Source organism: Orcinus orca, chromosome 3 (genome assembly GCF_937001465.1).
Source record: "Orcinus orca chromosome 3, mOrcOrc1.1, whole genome shotgun sequence".
In the NCBI taxonomy this organism is placed as follows: Eukaryota; Metazoa; Chordata; class Mammalia; order Artiodactyla; family Delphinidae; genus Orcinus; species Orcinus orca.
In genome coordinates this window covers 94,100,318-94,124,870 of record NC_064561.1, presented here as the reverse complement: position 1 = coordinate 94,124,870, position 24,553 = coordinate 94,100,318, and the positions used below count along the sequence as shown (strand labels likewise).

The following is a 24,553-nucleotide window of genomic DNA, read 5'->3' as shown; positions in this document are numbered from 1 at the left end:
TATAAGGCTGTCTGCTTGCTCCAGTCACTGCCTGTCATTCTGGCCTCATTGCTTTGCACTCTCCCCTTTATCGCCATGCTCCAGTCACACTGGTCTTCTTAGTGACTTGAATTCTGTACTCCTTCCCTGCAAGGCCTTTGCACATGCCACTCCAGTGAGCTAAACAACTCTTCCCCCCACTCTTCACCTAGTTAACTTCTGTGCATCCTTTAGATCTTAGCTCACACATGTCTTCCTTAAAGAAGTGTTCTTTGACCTCCCTTCCCCACCCAGTCTAGGCTAGATCTAGCTCTCATGTGCTCTCCTATTTCTGTATTCATGTTCTTCAGAGTGATCTCAGGTGGCCTTGGCCTGCAGAGGCTTGAAGCAGGATTTTGGTTCCCGGCCAGAGATTGATGTCAGGCTGCTGCAGTGAGAGCACCGAATCCTAGCCACTAGACCAGTGACCAGTGACAAAGCCCTGGCCCTTCGGCTTTGTAGAAATGAATTCCCACAATGACGGCAGGTAGTGAAACAAGTAAAGTGTTTATAGGAGGAAACAGAGTACAGATGGATAGACACACAGGCGGGCTCAGAGAGAGAGTCGCGCCCTCGTGGTAGTTTGAATCACTTATATGGGACATTTTTTCCGGGTTTCCTCTGGCCAGTCATCTTGCTTTGCCTGGTTCTGAGTCCATATTTGGTTCATCTCAGAGTCCTCCCATGTGTGTGCACACATCTCTTAGCCGAGATGGATTCTGGTGAAGAGGCCTATGGGTAGGTTGACATCATTCCCTTTTTGACCCCCAAGGAGGCTTTCTGCACATGTGTAGTTGGGAAGGTCTCCTTGACCTTGAGAATGAGAAACATGTGGTCTCTTATCTGGGCAGGGCTCAGCTCCTCCTCCTCTTCTTGGAGTATCTGTCCACAGGGGACAAACTCCAGCTGCTCAGCCTGGGGTCCATCTATGTCCTGCCTCAAGAGCACATACTGCAGCTTGTGAGTTTGTGTTCATTTTTAAAAATTATTTATTTATTTAGGCTGTGCCGGCTCTTAATTGCAGCATGCCAGCTCTTCGTTGTGGCACGCAGGCTTCTATCTAGTTGCGGCCCGCAGGTTTTCTCTCTCTAGTTATGGCGCGTGGGCTCCAGAGCGCATGGGCTCTGTAGTTTGCGGCACGCAGGCTCTCTAGTTGAGGTGCGCGGGCTCAGTAGTTGTGGCACGCGGGCTTAGTTGCCCCCACAGCATGTGGGATCTTAGTTCCCCAACCAGGGATTGAACCCTCATCCCCTGCATTGAAAGGTGGATTCTTTACCACTGGACCACCAGGGAAGTCCCTTATGTTCATTTTTATGATTAAGTGATATATCAGTTATCTGTTGCCACATAATGCTGTGTAATGAAATACCACAAAATCTCATTGGCACTCGACAGTAACTGTTTATTGCTCGTGTATCTGGGGTCAGCGGCAGGTTGGCAGGGCAACTGTTGCTCTTGGCTGTAGAGGCCGGGCTAGCTCAAATATCTGGGGATCAGCTGGCTGACTGCTGATCTAAGCCTCAGTTTGGGTGACTGGGACAACAGCTCACATGTCTGTCATCCTCCAGAAGGCTGCCTCAGGGATCACCTGTTAGTGGCAGATGCTCAAGAGGAGACACAAATGACCTCTTGAGGTGGCACAGGCACACCATTACTTCTGGCCTATTCTAGTGGCCCAAGTTGAGTCACATGGACAAGTCCAGAATCAGAGTGGGAGGGCACTGCAAAGTTGCAGACAAAGACATGTTTCCAAGGAGTTGTGAAGATGGGGCCATCTTTGTGTTCTACCACAACGTGACTCTAGGATCAACTGAGGGCACTGATGGCATCTGTTTTTCTTCACCCTTATCTTGCTAGTACCTAGCAAGATGCGTGAATGTTGTAGTTGATAACTAAATATTTCTTGAATATGAAAAGGCATTAATTTGATGCCACTGTCTCAAGACTCTAGAGGAATGTTCACTTTTGAAGTAGATTCCTGCCTTAAGAAAAGTAAAAGAAATTAGTTTAAAATTGTTATCCATTTCTTGCTCTTCAGATTTCCAAATTCCTCCAAATAACAAGTGTTTGCATCTTAGGGTTAGCTTTCATGTCCCATGAGATTCATTTCCCTCTCTATCACTGGTGCCAGATAATGGTGTGTGAAAAATAATTTGAAATGAAACGAGTTAAACATCAGCTGTGTGAAGAAAGGGGTAAAAATCTTAATATTTTGGCTGTGAGGGAAAAATAAGTGTAGTTTTCATTAGTGTGGACAGTGGTCTTTGCACACCTTCTCACATCATAGAATTCCACAGAACAGGCTCTGAAGGGCCAAGAGGAGTCTGATGATGATTCAAAGAGGTGTGTTCCTAATAACTGGGAAAATAAGTCAGATATTTTGGTTAGCTCTGGAACATGAAATCTTAAAAAGATCAGGAATGAAACACAAGCAGGAAGGGACTTGTGTTGGAAAGGGAGATTGGCATTGTCAAGACTGTGGAACATTTAGTGGGTTTCATATTCAGAGAGTGGTAAAGGGGTTGGGGAATACTGATTCAAATGCTGTTAGGAAATCCTTTAAGAGTATGATAATTGTTTAATGGAACCATGTAATTGGGTATCTATAATAACTTTATTCTTTGATTCTGTCTTCATTTAAGAAATATGACCTCTTTTCTCCGGGGGTGATATTCAAAATACCTGACAACGGGGACCAGCCATAGCAATGCAGAAAGGTTCTAGAGCCCTTGATTGTGCCAAGTGTTAGTCCTATGGCTGCTAAACTGTGGAAAGGTCTGAGGGTTTTTAGAGGTAGGAATGGGGCAGCCTGGGCAGCAAGTGGTCAGGGAGTGGGCATTCTCTGGTTTTGGGGCAGTGGTTATCTACCAACTGGAACAGAATTGTTTCCATTTCCTAATACTGACACAGCCATATGAGTCCTGGTTTTCCCTTTACTTAATTGAGTTCACCATCATACAGCTTAGCCTTTAATGGAGCCATCAAGGCCAGAAATGCTGAAGGATTTTGGAGAAGAGAAGGATCAAAACACAGACAATAAGTGTAGGCAAGGATTGTAGAGAAATTGAAACCTACATGTATTGTGGGTGGGAATGTGAAATGGTGCAGCCATTTAGGAAACAATTTGGTAGTTCCTCAAAATGTTAAACAGAGAGTCACCAAATTACCAAGCAGTTCCATCCCTAGGCATATACCCAAGAGAACTGACAACATATGTATATAAAGACCTGCTCACAGGTGTTCAGGGCTACGTTATTCATAATAGCCAAAAAAAATGGAAACAAATATCCATCCACTGATGAATGGATAAACAAAATGTGGTATAACCATACAATGGAATATTATTTGGCAATAAAAAGGAATGAAATACTGATACATACTACAGTATGGTTGAACCTTGAAAATTATTATGCTAAGTGAAAGAAGACAGATATAAGGTGCGACATAGTGTCTTATTTTATTTGTATGAATTGTCCAGAATGGGCAAATCCATACAGACACAAAGTAAATTGGTGGTTGGGATAAATGGAGAATGATGACTAAAGACTGTAGATTTCTTTGGGGGAGGGGTGATGAAAATGTTCTAAAGTAGATAGTGGTGATGGTTGCCCAACTCTGTGAATATTACTAAAAACCACAGAATTGTACATGTTAAAAGGTGAATTTTATGGTATATGAATTGTGTTTCAATAAAGCTTATAAAATATCTTTAAAAAGATTTACTTGTACAATGACATGAAAGAAAGCTGTATTTTGGAGAAAAATAGCTGGGCTAGAGTATGCAGAATGACTTGGAGTTGAGTCATATCATTAAGTGCAGTTAGCAATGTATAAAAAGACAACGCCCGGGAATTCTCCGGTGGTAAGGACTCGGTGCTTTCACTGCCTGGGCCTGGGTTCAATCCCTGGTTGGGGAATTAAGATCCTGCAAGTTGCACGGCGTGGCCAAAAAAAAAAATATATATATATAAGGCCTGGAAGATGCTGCTATCAGGAAAAGTGGAGAGCAAGTGGAGAAAGGGCTAAATGCCTGGAAGAGGAGATGAAGGAGAAGGGAATTGAAAATGACTCCAGACTTATTTGACTGGAAACTGTGATTCTATTTACAGAAATGTGCAAGCTGAAATTTAACCTGGGTTTTGGTGGAACATGACAAGTTTAGTTTTAGACATCCTTTACAGTGATGACAAGACTTAAAAGTGTCTGGTAGTCACATGAAAAAACATGAACTGGAGCACAAGTAAGGATCGTGGCTGGACATGCCAATTAAAGAGCATTTGCTCTGAAGGGAAAGTTTGAGCTCACATGGCACTTGTGCAGAACAATTGAGGATGGCTGGGAGAGGGAAGGTGACTTATCAAGACAGGCAGAGCCTGTTCCTCATGGCTCAGAGTGTCCCTATAGGAAACCTCTACCAGAGCGTCCAGCCAGTGGTGCTTAGTGGACTCCAAGTCCAGGATGATGGCTTTCCCCAGCCTGTCTCTCAGATCTTCCGTCTTCATCTGTCAGCTTGGTATGATGCCACGCAAACTGCCTCCTTTGTCATTAGGTCTGTGAGACATTATATTATATTAATTCTCTCTTTGCCCCTTCTGGGCAGCTGCTGCAACATATTCTAGCTAAAAGAGAAATGGAATGATGTTGTTTTAGCCTCCCAAAGAGCTCCAGAAATAACAGTGGCAGGCATTTGGAATTCATTTAATTTAAGCAACTTCTCCAAATTTTACTACATCTATTTTCATGCATCTCTTTTTCTTTTTCCTCTCCAGGAGACTGACTGGCCATATGCAAGTACTCCTGGGAGGATTTAAGGCTTTTTATTTACTTCCTTGGATTTCCAAATCCCTAATCTCCCCTGATTATTTTTCCTTTCCATAGAGAATTTGATATAGTTTAGAGAAACTTAACAAATAAGTAAAGATTTTTTTTTTAATATTCTGAACATTTAAGGCAAGATGACACAGACACTAAGTTGTGGACTCCAAAACATCTTATCAGACAGCGAAGAAGTTTTTGAAGCATCACATGATGCGTGCATGTGGTTGTGAATCTCAACTAGGAATTCCCCACTGATGACGTCAGGAATCTTGATGCCAAATGATTCTAGGTTAGTAGAATGCCTAGGCGGGTGTGAGACAGTCCGTAAATGTAATTAATGAGACGACACACACCACAGGGGTGCTTTCTGTGCATGAGTTATATTTGCAGTTGAGAAGGCTGGATCTTTGTTTGTTCTGTGTGTGAGGTTTAATCTGGAAATAGTTTTCAAGTATTTCCTTTCTTAGCAAATTTTTTTGTTTTTTTTTAATTGAAGTATAGTTGATTTACAATGTTGTGTTAATTTCTGCTGTACAGCAAAGTGACTCAGTTATACATATATATATATACATTCCTTTTTATGTTCTTTTCCGTGACGGTTTATCACAGGATGATATTGAATATACTTCCCTGTGCTATACAGTAGGACCTTGTTGTTTATCTGTTCTATATATAATAGTTTGCATCTGCTAATCCCAAACTCCCACTCCATCCATCCCCCACCTCCCCTCCCCTTTGGCAACTACAAGTCTGTTCTCTATGTCTGTGAATCTGTTTCTGTTTTTCACATATGTTCATTTGTGTCATATTTTAGATTCCACATGTAAGTGATATCATATGGTACTTGTCTTCGTCTTTCTGACTGACTTCATTTAGTATGATAATCTCTAGTTCTATCCATGTTGCTGCTAATGGCATTATTTCATTCTTTCTTATGGCTGAGTAGTATTCCATTGTATGTATGTACCATATCTTCTTTATCCATTCACCTGTCAATGGACATTTAGGTTGTTTCCATGTTTTGGCTATTGTGAATAGTGCTGCTATGAACATAGGGGTGCATGTATCTTTTTGAATTATAGTTTTGTCTAGATATATGCCCAGAAGTGGGATTGCTGGATCATATGGTAATTCTATTTTTAGTTTTTTGAGGAACCTCCATACTGTTCTCCATAGTGGCTGTATCAATTTACATTCCCACCAACAGTGCAAGAGGGTTCCCTTTTCTCTACACCCTCTTCAGCATTTGTTATTTGTAGACTTTTTAATGATGGCCATTCTGACTGGTGTGAGGTGATACCCACTGTAGTTTTGATTTGCATTTCTCTAATAATTAGCAATGTTGAGCATCTTTTCATGTGCCCATTGGCCATCTGTATGTCTTCTGTGGAGAAATATCTATTTAAGTTTTCTGCCCAATTTTTGATTGGGTTGTTTGTTTTATTGAGTTGAAAAGCTGTTTGTATATTTGGGAAATTAAGCCCTTGTCAGTTGTATTGTTTGCAAATATTTTCTCCCAGACTGTAGGTTATCTTTTCATTTTGTTTATGGTTTCCTTTGCCGTACAAAAGCTTATAAGTTTGATTAGGTCCCATTTGTTTATTTTTGTTTTTATTTCTATTGCCTGGGGAGACTGACCTAAACTTTGGTACGATTTATGTCAGAAAATGTTTTGCCTATGATCTCTTCTAGGATTTTTATGGTGTCATGTCTTATGTTTAAGCCATTTTGAGTTTATTTTTGTGTATGGTGTGAGGGTGTGTTCTAACTTCATTGATTTACATGCGGCTCTCAGACTTTCCCAACACCACTTGCTGAAGGGACTGTCTTTTTCCCATTGTATATTCTTGGCTACTTTGTCGAAGATTAATTGACCATAAGTGTGTGGGTTTTTCTTAGCAAATTTCAAACACAGATTATCTACTGCAGTCCATCTATTTCACAGCAGTAAGTCATTGGGTCTAAAAGTGATATAGCTGATTTCATAAACAGTAAGGTGAAGACCCAGCATGATGGAACAGTTATCACTCTAGGGAGGGGTCCACTGTGCTAACAACTCAGAGTCTCTAATCCCAGCCAAGGGATTCCAAGATAACTTGACTGAAGGGGCATAGTAAAGGGAGAAAAGTTCAGAAGTGGAAGTTAGGACTGGTTCAAGGTCTCATCAGATTGTTCAGTAGTAGTAAGGCTTTGGGCAACATGCTTCTCAAAAGTTACCTCCATGTACTCTTTCAACTTTTTCACTCCCTAGTCACTATTCAATCCACACTAATCTAGCTTCTATCCATCGCCACCACTTAATGAAATTGCTCCTCTCAAGGTCCCCAGTAATCTCCATTGCCAAAGGACACTTCTTTGTTGTCACTTTCTTGAACTCTCAGCAGCATTCCACGTAGGTTGCAACTCTCCTTGACACACTGGTCTCTTGGTATCTATGATGTCATATCTTCAGTTTTGCTCTTTGTCACTGGCTACTTTTTCTTGATCTTCCTTGCTGGATTCTCTTCCTCTATCCTCAGGAAATATTGGAGCATCTCAATGATAAGTCCTGGGACTGCATCTTTTTACTCACTCTCTCCCTAGGTGACCTTATGTGTTCTTGTGGCTTTCAACATCCACTATAGTCTATATGCTGATGACTTCCAAATCCATTTGTCTAGCCTGACTCTCCCCTGAACCCCAAACTCATTTATCCAACTGCTGTTGGCATCCTCTTAAATGTCAAATAGGAATCTCCAACTTAATGTGTCTAAAGTGGAAGCATTGATCCCCCCAAACCCAGTCCTTCCCCACACCCAATTGTTTAACCCCCAAATTGATGGTCATCCTGATCCCTCTCTCTGTCTCATTACCTACATCCAATTATTCACCAAGTTGGTGTCAGTTTTACCTAAATCATATATCTCAAGTTCATCCATTTCTTACCGTCTTTATTGATTTTACCGAGTTTCAAGCCACAGGCATCTTCTTACAACTATAATAGCTTTTAACAAGTTTCCTTGCTCTACTACATTTATGATGCTACAACCCATTCTTTACATAAAGGTAAAATTGTCCTTTTTTGGCTTTTTATTATGAAGATTCTCAAACATACACAAGTGGACAGAGAGTAGCACGAGCTACACCTGTCACCCAGCTTTAGCGGTTATCAATTCATGGCAGTCTGTTTCATTGAAAACCCCATTGATTTCCTTGACTCCTCTAGGATTTTGACACAAATCCCAGACATCATATCGTTTCACCCCTAAATATTTCAATATATATCTATAAATAAGCACAAGGCCATTAACATATCCTTAAACATTAATAATTTAAAATAGCATCAAATATTCAAAAATATATTTCTGAATGTCTCATAAAGTATAATTTTTTACAGTCAGGTTATTTGAATCAAGATCCCAATAAGGAGCACATACTGCAACTGGTTGATATGTCTCTGGGGTTCTCCTTCCATTGATATCTCACTCCTTCACGTGCTTTTTTTCTCCCCCTTTCAATTTACATGTTTACAAAACCAGATTGTTTGCCCTGTAGAGTTATAGTCTAGATTTTGCTGATTGCATCTCTGTGGCTAACGTAACATGTTCCTTAACGTCAAAAACTGCTAAGATGGCTTCATAGGTGGTATTGTATTCTTCCATCAGAAGTCATGTGTTTAATTGCATGTCTTTTTGTGATGTTAGTAGCCATTGTGCTTTATGCCTAAATCTATTAATTCATTAGAGGTTGCAAAATAGGGATATTCTAATTTTATCAATTCTTCATTTATTTGCAGGAATACTCATGTAAATGAGGAACTTTCTTTTGTCTACTTTTTTAGGTTACCTAGTGGTAAAGTTTGTATAGGAATAGATTTACCTTTTTTTTTAAAGATTTGTTTTTTGACGTGGACCATTTTTAAAGTCTTCTATTGAATTTGTTACAATATTGCTGCTGTTGGATATGTTTTTTTTTTTTTTTTTTGAGGTACGCGGGCCTCTCACCAATGTGGCCTCTCCCGCCGCGGAGCACCGGCTCCGGACGCGCAGGCCCAGCGGCCATGGCTCACAGGCCCAGCTGCTCCGCGGCACGTGGGATCCTCCCGGACCGGGGCACGAACCCGCGTCCCCTGCATAGGCAGGCGGACCTCAACCACTGCGCCACCAGGGAAGCCCTGTTTTCGTTTTTTGGCCACGATGCATGTGGGATCTTAACTCCCCAACCGGGGATGGAACCCACGCCCCCTGTACTGGAAGGTGAAGTCTTAATCACTGGACCACCAGGAAAGTCCCTAGATTTTACTTTTTAAAAACATAAATTGGATCACATCTCTGCCCTGCTTAACGTCTTCCTGTGGCATCTTTATGCACACAGAATGAAATCTATGGCCAACACACACACTGCATGGGCTCCTCCATCATTTTTTCGTCATGTTCCATCATAGTGTCTACTTTTTTGTTGAAATTTAAATTAAATTAAAAACTTGAAGTTTATGGGAAAGGCTCAAGCCCTTTTCTGCCCCAGGATTTTTGCACTTGCTCATCCTTCTGCCTGGCCATCTTCCCCCACTTTCTGCCTAGTGGGCTCCTTCTTGACCTTCATGCTGAAATGTCATCTCATCAAGGCCTTCTCTGACTGCTTCATTTAAGGGGCCTGCTCTCCCTCATTGTAGCTCCTGTTTAATTCCTTTATAGCATCCATCACAAACTATAGCTATCTTCTTTATTTGTTTATTAATCATTTTCCACCAAGAATGCTAGCTTTGTAAGAGCAAGGATTTTTCCTGTCCCATACACCACTGAATCCCAAGGCACAGCACAATGTCTGGCACACAGTGGGTGCTTTTCTTTTTTGAATCAACACCACAAACTTGCTGCCCATCCTCACCGATATAAGTGGAACACAGGGACGGGCTAGATGATTGGACACAGAGACCAAGGCCAAGCTTGTCTAGTGCAGTGCTTCCTGAATGCTTTATGTTGTGGCACCTGGAGCAAATGATGTCTGATAGGGTAGGCCACTGAGGCTGGCTGGTGGCTCACAGCCAGGGACTCAGTCCTGGCTTTCCACACCTGGCTTGGTGCCTGAACAGACGGCCACAGGAGTTGGGTTACGGAGAGCATTTCTGGACTTACGGGGGTGGGCTTATAGATTTAGGGCAGGAAATTCTTTTGAGTGTATACTTTGAGGGCTCCCTGACTTTTATGACTGTCAGGGACTCAGAGGATTGGGACTTCCTGCATCTCCACAGGGTTCTGAAATCCCCCTTTCCTCTGAAAAGTCACTTTCTTCTTCAGGAAATCCCACCAATTTCACACTATTTCAAAGCATCCTCCTTTACAATGCAAATACTTTGGGCTTGGTTGAGAAGATTATGAGTATTCTTCACCTTCGTGTGAAGTAGCTTAACCAGGCTGCTTTCTTCCTAAAATCTGAGGTATCTAAGTTGGGTTTAGCTTAAGAGACTCAAGGGGGAAGGGGGCAATTTTGGAGTTTGTTTCCTTGTGTGGGCTGGAGGAGGACAGTGTGACTCAGCACAGTGGACTCATGCGATGGGCAAGGCTGGCTTGGACCCCCTAGGGGTGGAGACGAGGGCTTAGGTCAGCCAGCCCCAAAGTTCAATTTCCTTAATGCCGGAGGTTCAAGACTTTTACCCAAGATTGCTTCAGTGAATCTGATGTTCATTACCGATGTAGGGTACAGAGAAGACCTGGAATAGAATCCCTACTGTGTAGAAATTCACTGAGGTCAGCAGCCATACATAGAGGGGCCAGCCTGCCCCGACAGCAGAAAGGCAATGCCAGTGCGCTACAGCATGTGATCGGTGCACAGACCCATCCACTCATGCAAACTGCAACTTCTGCTTTCCCAGAAATGCTCCTGGAACTACCGCTGCCTGCTCTTCTTCTCCCAGAAACCAGATGCGAAGAGATTAGCCTCTTGGGAAGACAAGGCCAGAAATAAGGGGAACCCAGGTCATTGCCCAATTGGAAGACAGGTTTTCCTCCTTCACCCGACCTGCTCCCACATCTTGATAAATTCCCCTGCCACTCCCTGTCCACACCTCTGTGGAGAGGGGCTTGCACTCTGCTGAAGCAGAACTTGGAGAAGCTCTTCTAGAGGGGTCATGCTGAGGCAGCCACAGTATGAAAGGATTTGCAGGCATGCAGTTATATACTTGGTAAACTACAGTGAGCACTAATCTTGCGACCTCTTTCTCATTATATTGGAAATGCACGTGGGTTTTCACTCTCCTTTGGTGTGCTGACATGCTGAGGGGCTCCTTGCATTCCTAACGTACTTAGGACATTGACCCAGTTTCATTCTTGTCTACCACAATATCTTAGCTTTCTTGATAGTAGATATTCCCAGCCTGATTCCTAACTAACTAAGAGGTGGAAAAAAACCACAAAACATTTAAACTATGCAAAAAAAAAAAAATCTTCGTTTAGTGGAATCTTAGATTGGAAGAAAACTGATTTGGACTCTCCCTGATTGCATGAAGCTCTACTCTCTACACCACTGGCTTTCAGTGTGTCCCGCCAGCCTTGATCCTCTGCTTGAACAGTTTCAGGGGAGGGGATCACAACTACTCTGTTCTTGCACTGACAGATAGTTCTGTGGTCTTCCTGTTATTAAGTTAAAATTTGATGCTAAGTTCTCATGAGTCTTCATTACCCCTCCACAATCACACAGAGGAAGTTGGATGGCTCTTCAAACAAATGCTGTTAGTTACCGTGTATCTCTGAAGTCTTCTCTTTACTAGTCTATAAATTCTCCAGCTCTCCCAACTATTCCTGGCCTCCTTGGAAGGAGCATCTGAATTCTCGTCCTCTCCAAGCCTACTCCAAAGCTAAGCTCATTATTTTTGTCCTTGGCCCTTTCCTTCCCTCCTTTTTCAAGAACTTTGCTCCATCTTCCTTTCGTCTGTATCCTCAGGTTTTCCTTTAGCCCCAGACTACAAATATTGTCATTCTACCCTCTACTCAACATTGCTTACCTACCTGAAGAAACTCTCCCATCTCTCAATTTGCAGTCACCATCAAATTTATGGAAAGAGTAGTACATGGTTACTGCTCCTAGTTCCTCTTGATTCCTTGTGTAGAGATTTATCTTTGAAGGACATTAATGTCTTAGAGGTGCTCTTTTATCAGTCTTCAGGCTTCTCCCCCCTCTATAGCATGTAATATCTATGCTTTCCCTTCTGTCTTGACATCTCCCTTAGGCTCCCAGACTCAGAGTCCCCCTGGTTACCTTCCTGTTTCTTTAACTGGCCTTTCCTACCATTTCTTTTTTTTTTTTTGAAGATGTTGGGGGTGGGAGTTTATTAATTTATTTATTTATTTTTGCTGTGTTGGTCTTCGTTTCTGTGCGAGGGCTTTCTCTAGTTGTGGCAAGCGGGGGCCACTCTTCATAGCAGTGCGTGGGCCTCTCACTGTCGCGGCCTCTCTTGTTGCGGAGCACAGGCTCCAGACGTGCAGGCTCAGTAGTTGTGGCTCATGGGCCTAGTTGCTCCGCGGCATGTGGGATCCTCCCAGACCAGGGCTCGAACCCGTGTCCCCTGCATTAGCAGGCAGATTCTCAACCACTGCACCCCCAGGGAATCCCCCCTACCATTTCTTCTTTTATTCTTTTCCCTCCATGAAAAAGATGTTCCTTAAGATAATGTCCTCAGAACACTTCTCTTTTCTCTGTCCTATCTTCTTTGGCAACCTTACCTGTTTCCATGGTTTTATTTATAATTCTAATAGGAGTTACCCCAAACCTCCATCTCCATCACAACCTTGACCTACCTCTATAGCTCCATTTCAAGCTTCCTTCTAAACACTTCCACTTGAACATGCCACCTCAAACTTACAAAGATGTCACTTCAAACATATGGTATCCCAAATGTAGTTTCCTCCTTAACCTATTTCTTCTCTGGAATATGTATTTTTATTGAGAACATTGTTGAAAACCCCAGTCAGTCAAGTTCTAGATCTACAAGTCATTTTTTTTTTTTTACAAGTCATTTTTAAGCTCTCCTCTTTCCACTACAGTCTCTGTTTACTATCTTTCTATTAGAATCTCTTACATCTTAAACGAACCTCTGGTTCTTTTCCATTGTCCCAACTCAATTCAGGCCTTTCTGGCCTCTTGCTGGATTGTGGGGATGGTCCAATGGGCATGTCCATTTCCTACTTCCACTTTACCACATTTAGATGCCAGATTGTAGTGGAGTTCCAGCTTATGTGGGGACTAAGTATTAATGTCATTGTTTAAGAAAATCTCATATAATCAACACTGCTCTTGAAAATGCCTTATACTGTCCATAAAGTAGAATCTGCAGACATATTCCTTCTTAATAAGTTCAGTGCTGCCAATTTTTCCTCCACTCTTGGAACAGATCACTTTTCTTTTGGTTGAACACCAGATGAAGTCATCTGCTTGGTTTTTAAGGGCCATCTAGTATGAAAAATATGTTTCTTTAAACACCAGAATCACACTCAACACTAGTCTACTCGACTTCATGTTAGTTACTCATGAGTGTGATACAAATCCACTGGAATGTCTAAGAAAGCACAGCTCTGATCCTATTATTTCTTTGCTTGAAAACCTTTAGAGGCTTTTTTTTTTTCCATTGCCAATCGGAAGGCCCATTTCTTTAGCCTGGCACTCGAAACTGTCCATGATCTGGCTTCAACTCACTTATCTAATCCAGGTTCCATGACCAGAATGGAATATCTCCCATTCCCCACACATGCTTTGCACATTCCAGTCTCCACCCACACTTTCTCTCACCGTGGGCCCACATCATGGGATACCTTCTCCTCACTCCCCATCTCTGCTAGGCTCAGCCATTCTTCAAATATCAACTCATGCTGCCTCTTCTAAGAGTCCTTCACAGTCTTCTCCTCCCACCCAACCCAGCCAAAATCCTATTTCCCACCTCTGAACTGCTGTAGGTCTTAATTTGTTCTGCTTTTATGGCAAGTATCCATTTATATTTAGAATAGTCATTTCTGTTTATATGAGACTATAAACACCTTATGGGCAGGGTTGATGTTTCAGTCTTCTTTATATTTTTATATTCTTTCACCACCATCTCCCATCTTCAAGCACACAGTTCTCAACAGTTTTTAATGAATTCAATAAGTAAAATAACGTGGCTTCCCAAACCCTCCCGATGCTGAAGAGCTTCTCCTAATGTGCTCTAGTCTGGCAGTGCCCCAGAACTTGGGACTGGTGCTCCAAAAAAGCTGCCAACTCTTCCTCATCCCGGTAGAGCCTTCATCAGGCAATGAATGAACTCAGGAGGAAGGCATACGAGTAAGAAGATCTATGCAAACGGTCAAGCTTTTTCCTTCTTCTTAAAGAGCAAAATAAATATCCTACTTCATTAAAAAAAAAAAAAAGCAGCCTTGGAAATTAATGGCTTTTTCATAGAAGGCTTCAGGAAGTGCCAAGGTCTGTCGCTGGGGATGGAGACATTTTGTTCCCATTGTGTAGAAAGTGACTGATGAGGCTTTTAAAGCAATCCTGCAGACCTACTGTTAAAGGATCAGAATATTTTTCAGTGCATCTCAAGTTCAGTGGGACTTTAACCTTTATGGAGGGAAAAATTCTAGCTCTTTCCTCCCACCCTGCCACACACAGAGGGATGTTTTTTTGTTTGTTTGTTTTTGCGGTAACGCGGGCCTCTCACTGTTGTGGCCTCTCCCGTTGCGGAGCACAGGTTCCGGACGCGCAGGCTCAGTGGCCATGGCTCATGGGCTTTCCGGACTGGGGCACGAACCCGTGTTCCCTGCATCGGCAGGCGGACTCTCAACCACTGTGCCACCAGGGAAGCCCCAGAGGGATGTTTTTACCTCAGGGAAACTCAAGGCTGCAGGGGAGCTCTGATTCCAGGAGTCCACTGAATTTAACAGCCTCTTGAGTTTGAGAGGGATGGGAAATTTGGGCCTGTCTTTCATGTGATGGAGCATCTTAATCTTTATTAAGAACATGCAGAAATTGTAATCTACCGGGGTGTGGGTGGGGGGAGTTTGACGGTGAATTTACACCCTCAGTGTCGACTTTAGACTGATCAGGGAAAATGACCGCCCCACAATCTTGTAAAATCTTAATGTACCATGAAAAGTGCACAGCGCTGCCTGATGTACAGTGTTCAGATTTGTCTTGACCTTCTTAAATTATGAAAAGTGGCTACTAGGAGGGAAGTTTTTTTGGTTTTGTTTTTTAATTTTTCTGCACAATTACTCAGGTGGCTTTTCCTGTTTCTTCTCTCCTCCTGGACCTGGGTCCTGTAATTACTATCGCAGGGAGCTGGAAGGATGCCTGCTCTCCCGGCGAGGTCTCCTCTGCTCGGCCTCCTCCCCCCCTCCCCCCGCCTTTTCTCTTTCTGGCCCCGCCTCCTCCGCTCACCCCGTAGCCAGCAGCTAGACAGCTGTATTCAATCAGAGCACTTACAACTCCCGAGGATTCAAACGGGAAACTTCAGCGTGAAGTGCAGCCGCGCTCCGGCGCTCTCTTAGCTTGCTTTCCCTCCCCGGAACCCGAGACGCGGATTTTCCTCCTCCCGCCGCCCTGGTTTCTTCGGGAAGCCCTCCAGGGAGGCCGGATCCTGCCGGGGTTGCCCTCCAGCCTGGTCATGGGGGGCGGCGAGGCACCATAGGAGACGCGAGGCGGCGCTGAGCGTGGCACTGCCTCGGGTCCCCGCGCCGGCCCGGCCGCTGCGAGCGCGCCTCGCCGCCCAGCCTTCTGCAGCAATGGCTCGTCCGTGAAACGAGAGCCGGCTCTGTTCCTTTTCGGAGTGCCTGCATCCTTCGTGTGGGCTTCACCACTGTCCTGGGTGAAAATGGCTGTCTAGACTAAAATGTGCCAGAGGGGACCAAGCAGTGGATATCCAGCCTGCTAAACCCAACTCGTAAGCGCCGAGACCTGGAGGAGGAGGAGCTCGGCTCTGAAAAGTGCAGTCATGAATTCTGGAGTTGCCGTGAAATATGGAAACGACAACTCGGCCGAGCTGAGTGAGGTAAGAAGCAGCTGAGGTCGGGAGCTCTGGTTTCTTAGGCATTTGCTTTGCGACAAATCCCCCTCCCTCCCCGTCTCCCACTTTTCTACACGCCACCCGCCTCGCGCTCCCAGTCTGGAGGCGGCACAATTAAAGATAAATAGATTTTCTGGATCTTGTTTTAACTTGTTGTGCTACTCAGGAAATGACCTGAACTGGCTTGATATTTCAGTCTGAGACGAGTGGCTTAAAAAAGAAACAAGCTCTCCCCGCGTCGCCAAGGCGTTTTACTCTCCGTGGTCTGGGTGCCCTGTCCATTCCCACCCCCCTTCCTCCAATGTATGTACCACATAAGCTTTCGTAGTCGGCAAAATACATGGGGATCCCAGCTGAGCTTAATCTGATGGTGAGTAAATTGGTGGGGCCGGGGAGCTCATCGGAGTACTGAGTCGGCCGCAGGCTCCCACGTGTGATGCGTTTGGTTCCGTTCATGTAAGGTGGTCTTTTCCTTGGCTGAGACGAATGACCCGCGTTAGGGAGGAGAGTGGAGAGGAAGCACATCAAAGCGGCTTAGAACTTTATTTCCTGCCCGGGACTGGACTCCCGAGTCTCTGAGGCAAGCGCACTTGCAGTTCCTGGCTCTCACAAGTAGCAAATCCACTTGAGTGCTGGAGACCAGCTTTGAGATTAAGGCGACATCAAACGGTATGCAAGTATATGAGTGGTCAGATGCTGGAGGCCACCTTTTTTAATGACCGTAGGGATGCCTCTGGCACATTCTCCCCACCACCCCACCCCACCCCGCAGGCTTTGAATACCTGAAAAGTGTGATGGGAAACCCACAGAACGATGCTCTGAAGAGGAGGAAATCTGTCTGCAGCAGGAGGCTTGGTGGCTGGGGGTTTTCCTCTTAGCATCATCACTGAGTCATTCATGGGGCGACGTGGTCTGTGCTTCTCGAGTATGGCTGAAGAGAGAAAAGGCACCGTATAAAGACGGCAGAAGGCAGATAGAGGTGATGTCAGATGACCGACAGTGAAGGGAAAAGGAAAGGATGGAGCCCTCTTTGAGGGGTGAGGGCTGGTGCTGGGGAAGCGAGGGGGGTGTAGATGGGGGAAATCCGAGCAGGTCTGTGGCTGGTATCCAGCAGTGAATACAGTCAGCCCCTGCCTGGTGCTCTAAGTGTCTTGGTGTTGAGCCTTCCCTGCTCCAGTTTGAGATGGCATTTTGAGATGTTGGCCAAATGAGGTAGAGGCATTTCCTAATCCCTGTGGTTTTCCCTGTGATGTAGAAAGCTGGGGAGATGCTGAGAGTGAGGGCTTCACTTAAAAACGGGAGGTGGGGGAAGAGGCTCAGAGACCTAAGTGAATTTTGCCAATTTTACATGCAGGGAGAGGTTTCAGATCTAAAACAGAACCCACGACCCTACTCCATTAATAACACTGTTAGGAGAAGCCTTTGATTTCTAAGGACGTTTAAGAATAAGAAACTAAAGGCACGTATCCTGCAGAGTCTCTGCCAGGTCCTTCACATTGTTTGTTTCTGTGTGGCAGCTTTAACTGTCTGTCACCTGAAGTGTGCTATTCAGGTACCTTTGCTCAAAAATGAATCACAGATTTAGGATGGAGGTGGCTAGAAGGCTGAAGAGAGAGAGAGGAGGCCAGGATTGACTTGAAGAGCACTGGCACCGTCAGCGGGGTGTATTAGATTAGCTGAGAGTATCTGTGAAACTCAGGTGGGAACTAAAACTCTCCATTCTTTGCCTGGTTTTATCCACTCCTTAAGTGTTCCTTGGAAACTTGTGGCCAGGTGAAAGAGCTGAGGGTGTTTCGTGGCCCCTGCTTTAGTTGGAGCTGTGGTACTAGAGCATTATAGGACTTAGTTTTGTCCCTAAGAAAGTAAACAAGTTTCTGCCCCAACCGTGTCCTTCACCACATTTTCTGCCTCTTGCCCTCTTTCCAGCCTTCTTTCTAGGTTCAGTGATTTAGTTGCCACTCCATCCTCCGGGTCTTGAGTTTCCCCGCAGATTGAGTAATTGCAGTGGAGTGTAAGGATAGTTATTTTTAGTTTTTTACATATTTTCAATTAGGGTATATGTAAAGAGAATTTGTAAGCAAAGGGGAGATGTGTGATTCATACCCTGTGGACCCTAAATCTCAGTTCACTTCATCATGGGCAACAGTTGTAGCATTTGCCTTTTCTGTAATATCCATAGGGCAGTATCCATATGAATCCATAGATCTGGATACAGTTAATTTGTATTTCTCACATAAGGTCTATGATGTAGAGTTTCTTCTTTTCACTGTAATTTTTCTCTTAAACACTGGTTTTACTTTAATGTCCTGGGGGGCAAAGTTGCCATCCTCTGTTCGTGGTCGGTTCCTCCTTCTCACCTGAAAGCAGAGCTAATAAAAACCCCCTTTGGTGCCATAGCTCCTATTGGTGCTCTTATTTGGTGCTCAGGAGCCTCAAAGCTGTCTGGAGGTCACTGTAGGGTCAGATTCAACCTGATGCTCACCAGGCGTTTCAGGGGCAGGAAGAATTGTGAAAGGGCCTAGCGTTATCCTGGGTATCCTAAACAAGAGTCCTCTCTCATTGGTGTTGACTTGTGAGCTTACCCCTTAGACAAAGGTTCTCTCTCCACAGGAGTCATTGACTCTTTGACAGTACTGTTGACACTGACGCCTTAACATCCTAAACAAGGGGGAGTGACTGGAATCAATTTCTTGCTGTAATCTGCTTGTCCTATTCGTGAAAGCAGCTAGCTTTGGTCAGCAGTTGAGGTGCTGAGCTCCGCCTGCAGTGCTCCAGGAATGCTTGGGTGCAAGATAGGCAGGAGGGATTTGGGTGTGAGGGATACATGATAAGGAGACCTAGCTGGGTATTGCGCATGAGGTGTCCACCGTATGCTTGAGGGCTTTAAAATGGAAAAACAGGAAATTCATGAATGTGTTCCTTTTGTGTCTTTATTTTGAACAATAGCTGTTTAAGATCCCGTGAGATGATTATAACAGGCAGTTAAATTGTTTCTACCTATGGACATTCAAAATATTTTTATTTATCAATGACCACAAATGGTTTTATCAGGTCTAAACACTTTAACCAAAGTGAACTAGTCCTTAGCATTGACAACAGTACTACAAAAGGAAAATTGAGAAGCATAAATTGGCTATTCTTTTTTCTTGGCTAATAGCTCGCCTTGTCAAAGACTCAAAGGGTATTTTTCTTTTCCGAATGTGAGGTTAAGAAAGGACTTCAACATCAGCCAGATCAGAAGTATTTAGAAAATTAAACGTTTGACTTTCAGGCTTCCTCCCCCACGATCAAGAAGCTGAGTAGACACACTTTCAGCAGCGTTAGATTAAATTCTCCCAAACCGTGTCAAGGGAAGGCCACTACATCTTTTTCCTCGTCGCCATGGCTTTTCCATCAGCAGTTAGTTCTGTTTGTCTTGGTAAAACTTGTGGGACCAGTATGTAGCTGAACCTTATTTTACTGTCACAATCACATTTCTTGGTTCTTAGAATAACTTAGACCTTAGGAAGAGGTCTTAAGGTGCAGCATTATGAGGGTATGACTTGAATTTACTCATCTTCACAAAATAGCTGTGGACTGGATCTGTTTGCCTGGTAGACAGCTGCCTAGTTATGTAGCAAACTAAAAATTTATATTTAAGGGTTGGTTCTTTGCTGGGAATAACTAAAACCTCTTGTCCAAAGCAATCAACGTATATCCTTTGCTTTTTCAACATTAAGCAATGAATAGGTAAAATTCTCCCATCACTATTTACTTTGAAACCTCTGTTGCCCCAGAAAATCATATTTTCCTTACTCTGTCCTTCTTTCTTTATTCAAAGCCTCTTTCATAAGATTTATTCCACTCCTGAATGCAGGCTATAGAGGCGACTTTTCATGCTTTCACCATTCACTTGTTGCGTAGCCACTGAAACCCACATCTCTGTTGATACTCTTTAATTAAGAAGTGAATTTATATAGGAGAAAATTGTTCTCTAGATAGATTATCTTGTATGACTGTCTTTAAGTGGCCGTCTCACAGATGTACTTGCTCTAAACCATGAAGTTACAAAATATCAGGGTTGGCAGAGACTGAGATCACCTGGTATTCCCACACCCATTTCTACTTCTTTATACTCCTCTGTCCTTATGGAATCACACTTCATTGTAATGAGTTGTTTAATGTCTGTCTTAGACACAGACCAGAAGCATCAGAATAACAGTGTCACAGCCTGTCACAGAGGCTGGCACATAGTAGGTGTTCTACAAATGTTTGAATGAACACCTTGCCTCTTCTCTCCCCTTCCCTTTTTATAAACATCAAATCTGAGAAAGTGATTTAAGTGCTTGGTCTGAGGCTTTTTTGGCTATCGATGGCTGTGTAACAAACTACCCCCCAAATTTAGAGGCTTAAAATAACAATCTTATTTGTTCATGGTTTCTTAGTTTGGGGCAGAGCTGAGGGTGGGAAGACTTGTGTCTGTGACCCTCAGCTAGACGATCCACTTCCAAAATGGCTTAGTCCCACGGCTGGCAAGCAGCTGCGGGCTGTGGACTGGGAGATCACCTCACTTCTCTTCTACACGGGTCTGCCCAGGTACTGCTTGGGTTTCCTCTCAGCATGGCAGCTGGGTTCCAGGAGGGGGTGGAAGCTACCAGTTCTTTTAAAATGTAGGACTGAAATTGGCACAGGGTCATGTCTGTGTGTTCTGTTGGTTAAAACAGCTATATGCTTAGCCCAGATTGAAAGGGGTGAAGAAACAGATCCCACCTCTTCAAGGGGGATGTGATAAAGAATTTGCAACCATTTTTAATCTACTCCAGAGGCCACAAAACAAGAGCCATGTCTAAAACCCTGATCTCTTAATTCCCAGTGGCTGGCAGTAGTTTTTGTCATTTTATTTTGTCATTTTAGCTGTTAATTTATTGGTTTGTAATAACTAACACATTCTAAGCATTTCCCAGGTATTGACATGCTTAATTATCAAAAACTCTGTGAGATACATGCTGTTATGCCCATGTTACAGGTGGAGAAATTAAGGCATAAAGAAGTGAAAACCCTTACCAAGATTGCACAGACTGTTAATGGTGACCTCAAGATTTGAGGCCAGGTAGTCTTTCTCCAGAGTCTGCCATTCCTCCACTGTTTCCTTTCATTAGTTCCTGTTACTGCTCTCAGCCTTTTTTTTTTTTTTTTTTTAGTTCATAATTTTCTTTATTCTCAATTACAACTTCATAGTACTTCATTCGGTAAATATACCGTAGTTTATTCAACTGAACTTCTCTGTCTAGATATTTAGGCCTGCAATATTTGGCAATTACAAATAATGCTGAAATCTTCCCACATGAGTTTTTTAATTGGTAAGGATCTTTCTTCAGAGTGAATTCCTAGAAGAGTCATTTCTGTGCTCTCAGCTTTTGATCACATATTCCTAGGAGGGAGTATTCTATCTAATAAGCCTGTTTAACTTGATTTGTATTATAATCTCTATGCAATACCCAGATAAATGTTTTTGATAAGAGTTGTATGAATATGCTCGTTGCTGTCACCTTCAAGTGGCTGAAGAATTGTAGACATTGATTTTCTAGAGCAGATTTGTTAATAAGGAATCGGGCAGTCATGATCCAGGAAGGACTTCCTTCTGTTACCACTTACTGCAAGGGAGATAGAGGCGCCACGACCTCTGTCCCACTGCCTGTGTGCTCTGAGGCATCTGAGGAATTAGTGCTACAGTATTTGAGGTGCCAGATGAGAATAAGGTTTCCTTCGTGACGAGAATTAGGGTTCTCTTACCCCTGCAGGTGGGGCTCTAGGCTTCTACAGCGGTTGGCTAAATCACTGTGGGGCTGCAGAGCGCTGAGTTTGATGAAAAAGCCGGTGAAGTGGGCGGCCAGGGCTGTGTGGCAAGGCAGCTGCTGGTGGCCTGGTCCTGAGGAAGCAAGTGCTGAAAGGGCCTGCAAGACCCTGAGTGGAGCCCAGTGGGCGGGGTCAGTAGATCAAGCATGGCTGGAACCAGGTGGTAGTCAAGAAACAGGGGAAGGAGCAGTGGGATGTGAGGGGAGGAGGTTAGTCAAAGACCAGGCAGGAGACCAGGAACTGAGATGGCCACAGACCTGAAAGCAGAGAGAGAACCTTGATTCTGAAGAAGTGCTTTGTCCAGACAGGAAGTTTTAAAATTAATCCCAAGACTTTTCATGCTGATGAATTATTTACAGGACTATGGCTACCAGATCTGAGGTGCCAGAACTTTGAGTCGAGGCACCCATCCAGAGTAGGGAATATGATGGTGATACTCAGGAAATAAACTCAAGGTGCTCTTTTAACAGCTGCCTGAAGCTAATTTACCCAGTGCGTGTCATGTGGAAGGCTTCCTCCAAAGCCAGACTGTAACTGGAAAATAAAAACTGCATTTACGGAAAGATTAAGAAGTTGTTGATGAACAAAGATTGCAAATTTAGGTTTTGATCCAAGGAATCAAATTTCAGAAAACCAAGATTACGACGTTTTAAGTAAACTCCAGATTCTGGGAAAGAGGTTTATGTTGGCGAGATTACAGAATCAGACAAGCTAAAAAAAGACACAGAAAACTGATAGTAGTTAGGATGTGGATTTTTACATCTGCGGGGGGGGTGGCATGGCACAGATAAATTATTTGCAATTATTTTCTCATTTCCCCCAACCACATCCGAATTCCTAGCAGTGGCCATCTTTCATTCTTGAAAGAAACAAGAAGAGAATAACCTGGATTATGCAGATAAAAAGAAGTTCAATTTATAGAGCAAATATTTACTGGGACCACAAAGCTGTCCTCTCTTTCTAGCAAATGTCCTTTTTCTCTTGCTGAACAGAAAAGCCAAAATTCATTCATGGGGGAGTAGAAACCACCTTTTGGAAGGTTTGCACTATTATAAGGAGTGACTGAGGCTATAACGCACTTTATATATGTAAGTCTTTCAAGATATTTTTGAAACTCAGCAGAGAAGTTAAACTTTGAGACAATTTAGGAAAAAAAAATTCAGCATTAGCAGCTGTTGATTCTACTTGTCATGCAAAAAGCTGTAGGTTAGGGTTGTTAACTTTGTAAATAGCAATCAAAGTCTGTTGGGCTGGAAAAATCGCACGGTAAAGCTACTCAATGCCTTGCCTGGTGGGATATTTTGAGGCAGATTGCTTGTCAGGAGGTTTGATCAGTGCTTGGAACACATGATGGGACATATGGGGCCCGAGATGCAAATGAATCTTAAGCCAAAGGCTGTGGTGTTCCATCACCTGAGAACAGAAAGTTTCAGAAAGCCTCAGTGTGTGTGCATGTCAGTGAACGACTCCAGCTGGATTTGTGAGAAATATTGAAGTTGTCAAGGGAAGAATGCCAACGTGAAAAAAGATGGCCTGTCAATTAGAAAAACAATGGAGTCCTCTGGTTGGTTGCAGGGTAGGAGTGGGAGTAATTGCTTGTCCCTGTTTCCTGTGGATTGTGTGGACTTGTCCATAGAATACATGGCACACTTGCGATGACTTCTTGCTTCAGGCTGGGTCCCTCCCAACCTCCCAGGTTAGCTGTCCTTCCCTCATCTGTGTTCACAACACTTACTTTAATTATCCACAGCCTCCCTGGGAGACCGTGGGATCTTTGAAGGCAGGGACAGAGTGAAACCCATCACAGTATTGCCAGTACCTAGCCAATACGTGACACAGGGCAACCACAAACTTCAAATTTACTTGTTGGACCAAACAGCAGTTGCCATTATAGTGTGACAGATGTGTTGGATCGATCACTTATATATTTTGGTTAAAGGACACATTTGAGGAAATTTAACTTGGTCATTATTACTGTAACTTACTCTCTATTCCTAGTTCATTTTTCTGTTCAGCAAACACTGTGTGCCTTCTGTATGCCAGGTGCTGTTCTTAGGTGTGGGGATACAGAAACAAAACTGACGTAGTCCCTGTTTTAATGGATACTACATTCTAGAGGGAGACAGACAATACACGTGACAGATGTATGTGGTGGTGATGAAGAGGTGATGGTGATGAAGAGATCCAGTGGTGATGAAGAGGAGGAAAGACGAATGAAAGAGGGAGGGATGCTATTATACTGATCAGGGAAGACCTGTCTGCAGGAATCTTTGAACTGAGACCTGAATGCAAGGAGGGATAGAGCCATGCAAAGATGAGGATGATTATTTCAGGCCTTGAGACTGATAAGGGTCAAGGTGTCAGAGGCCAGAGCATGCATGGTGTGTGTCAGCAAGGAGGAGACCTGGCTGGGAGTGCAGTGAGCAAGGGGAGAGCGGAAGGAGGTGAGGTCAGAGAAAATAGTTCTGGCTAGATCACCTATATTCTTGTAGGCTTTGGAGAAGAATCTGGATTTCTCTGGAATGATTTGAAAATATGCCTGAATTGATTTTTAAAAATCCTTTTCGTGTGTGTGTGTGTGTGTGTGTGTGTGTGTATTTTATTGTGGAGCAGGGGCAGGGAGATATCCTCGGAAAGAGGAGGAGCTAGCAAAGAAACCTGGAAAGTTGTGCCCCAAAAGCCAATGAAAGGAAAGGGTAGAGTGATCGGTCAGATGCTTCTCCTTTTGTTTCTTTCACTCTTAAAGCCTGTGCATAGTCCCAAACTTTCAAATGGTATCATTTTCTACAAGCAGAAATCATTGTTATATGCATTAAAAACAAACTATAATTATTTTGGGGCATCTTCAGAGTATGTGAGTGTATTTTCCCCTTA

The 24,553-nt window shown here is 43.6% G+C and overlaps 1 protein-coding gene across 3 annotated transcripts in view; it reads left to right on the top strand.

Moving 5' to 3' along the window:
- Window positions 1-24,553, top strand: part of MCC (MCC regulator of WNT signaling pathway) — a 430,805-nt gene that overhangs the window by 140,420 nt on the left and 265,832 nt on the right. Inside the window, exon 1 of one of the 3 annotated variants that reach the window (XM_049707486.1) lies at window positions 15,254-15,829. The exons of 1 other annotated variant lie outside the window; for it this stretch is intronic. In XM_049707486.1, the coding sequence (XP_049563443.1) occupies window positions 15,773-15,829 (57 nt within the window). In that variant the 5' untranslated portion in view covers window positions 15,254-15,772. Of the gene's footprint in view, window positions 1-15,253; window positions 15,830-16,073; window positions 16,215-24,553 lie in introns of those variants that run through there. One more of the 3 variants, XM_049707489.1, reaches the window with a different exon arrangement.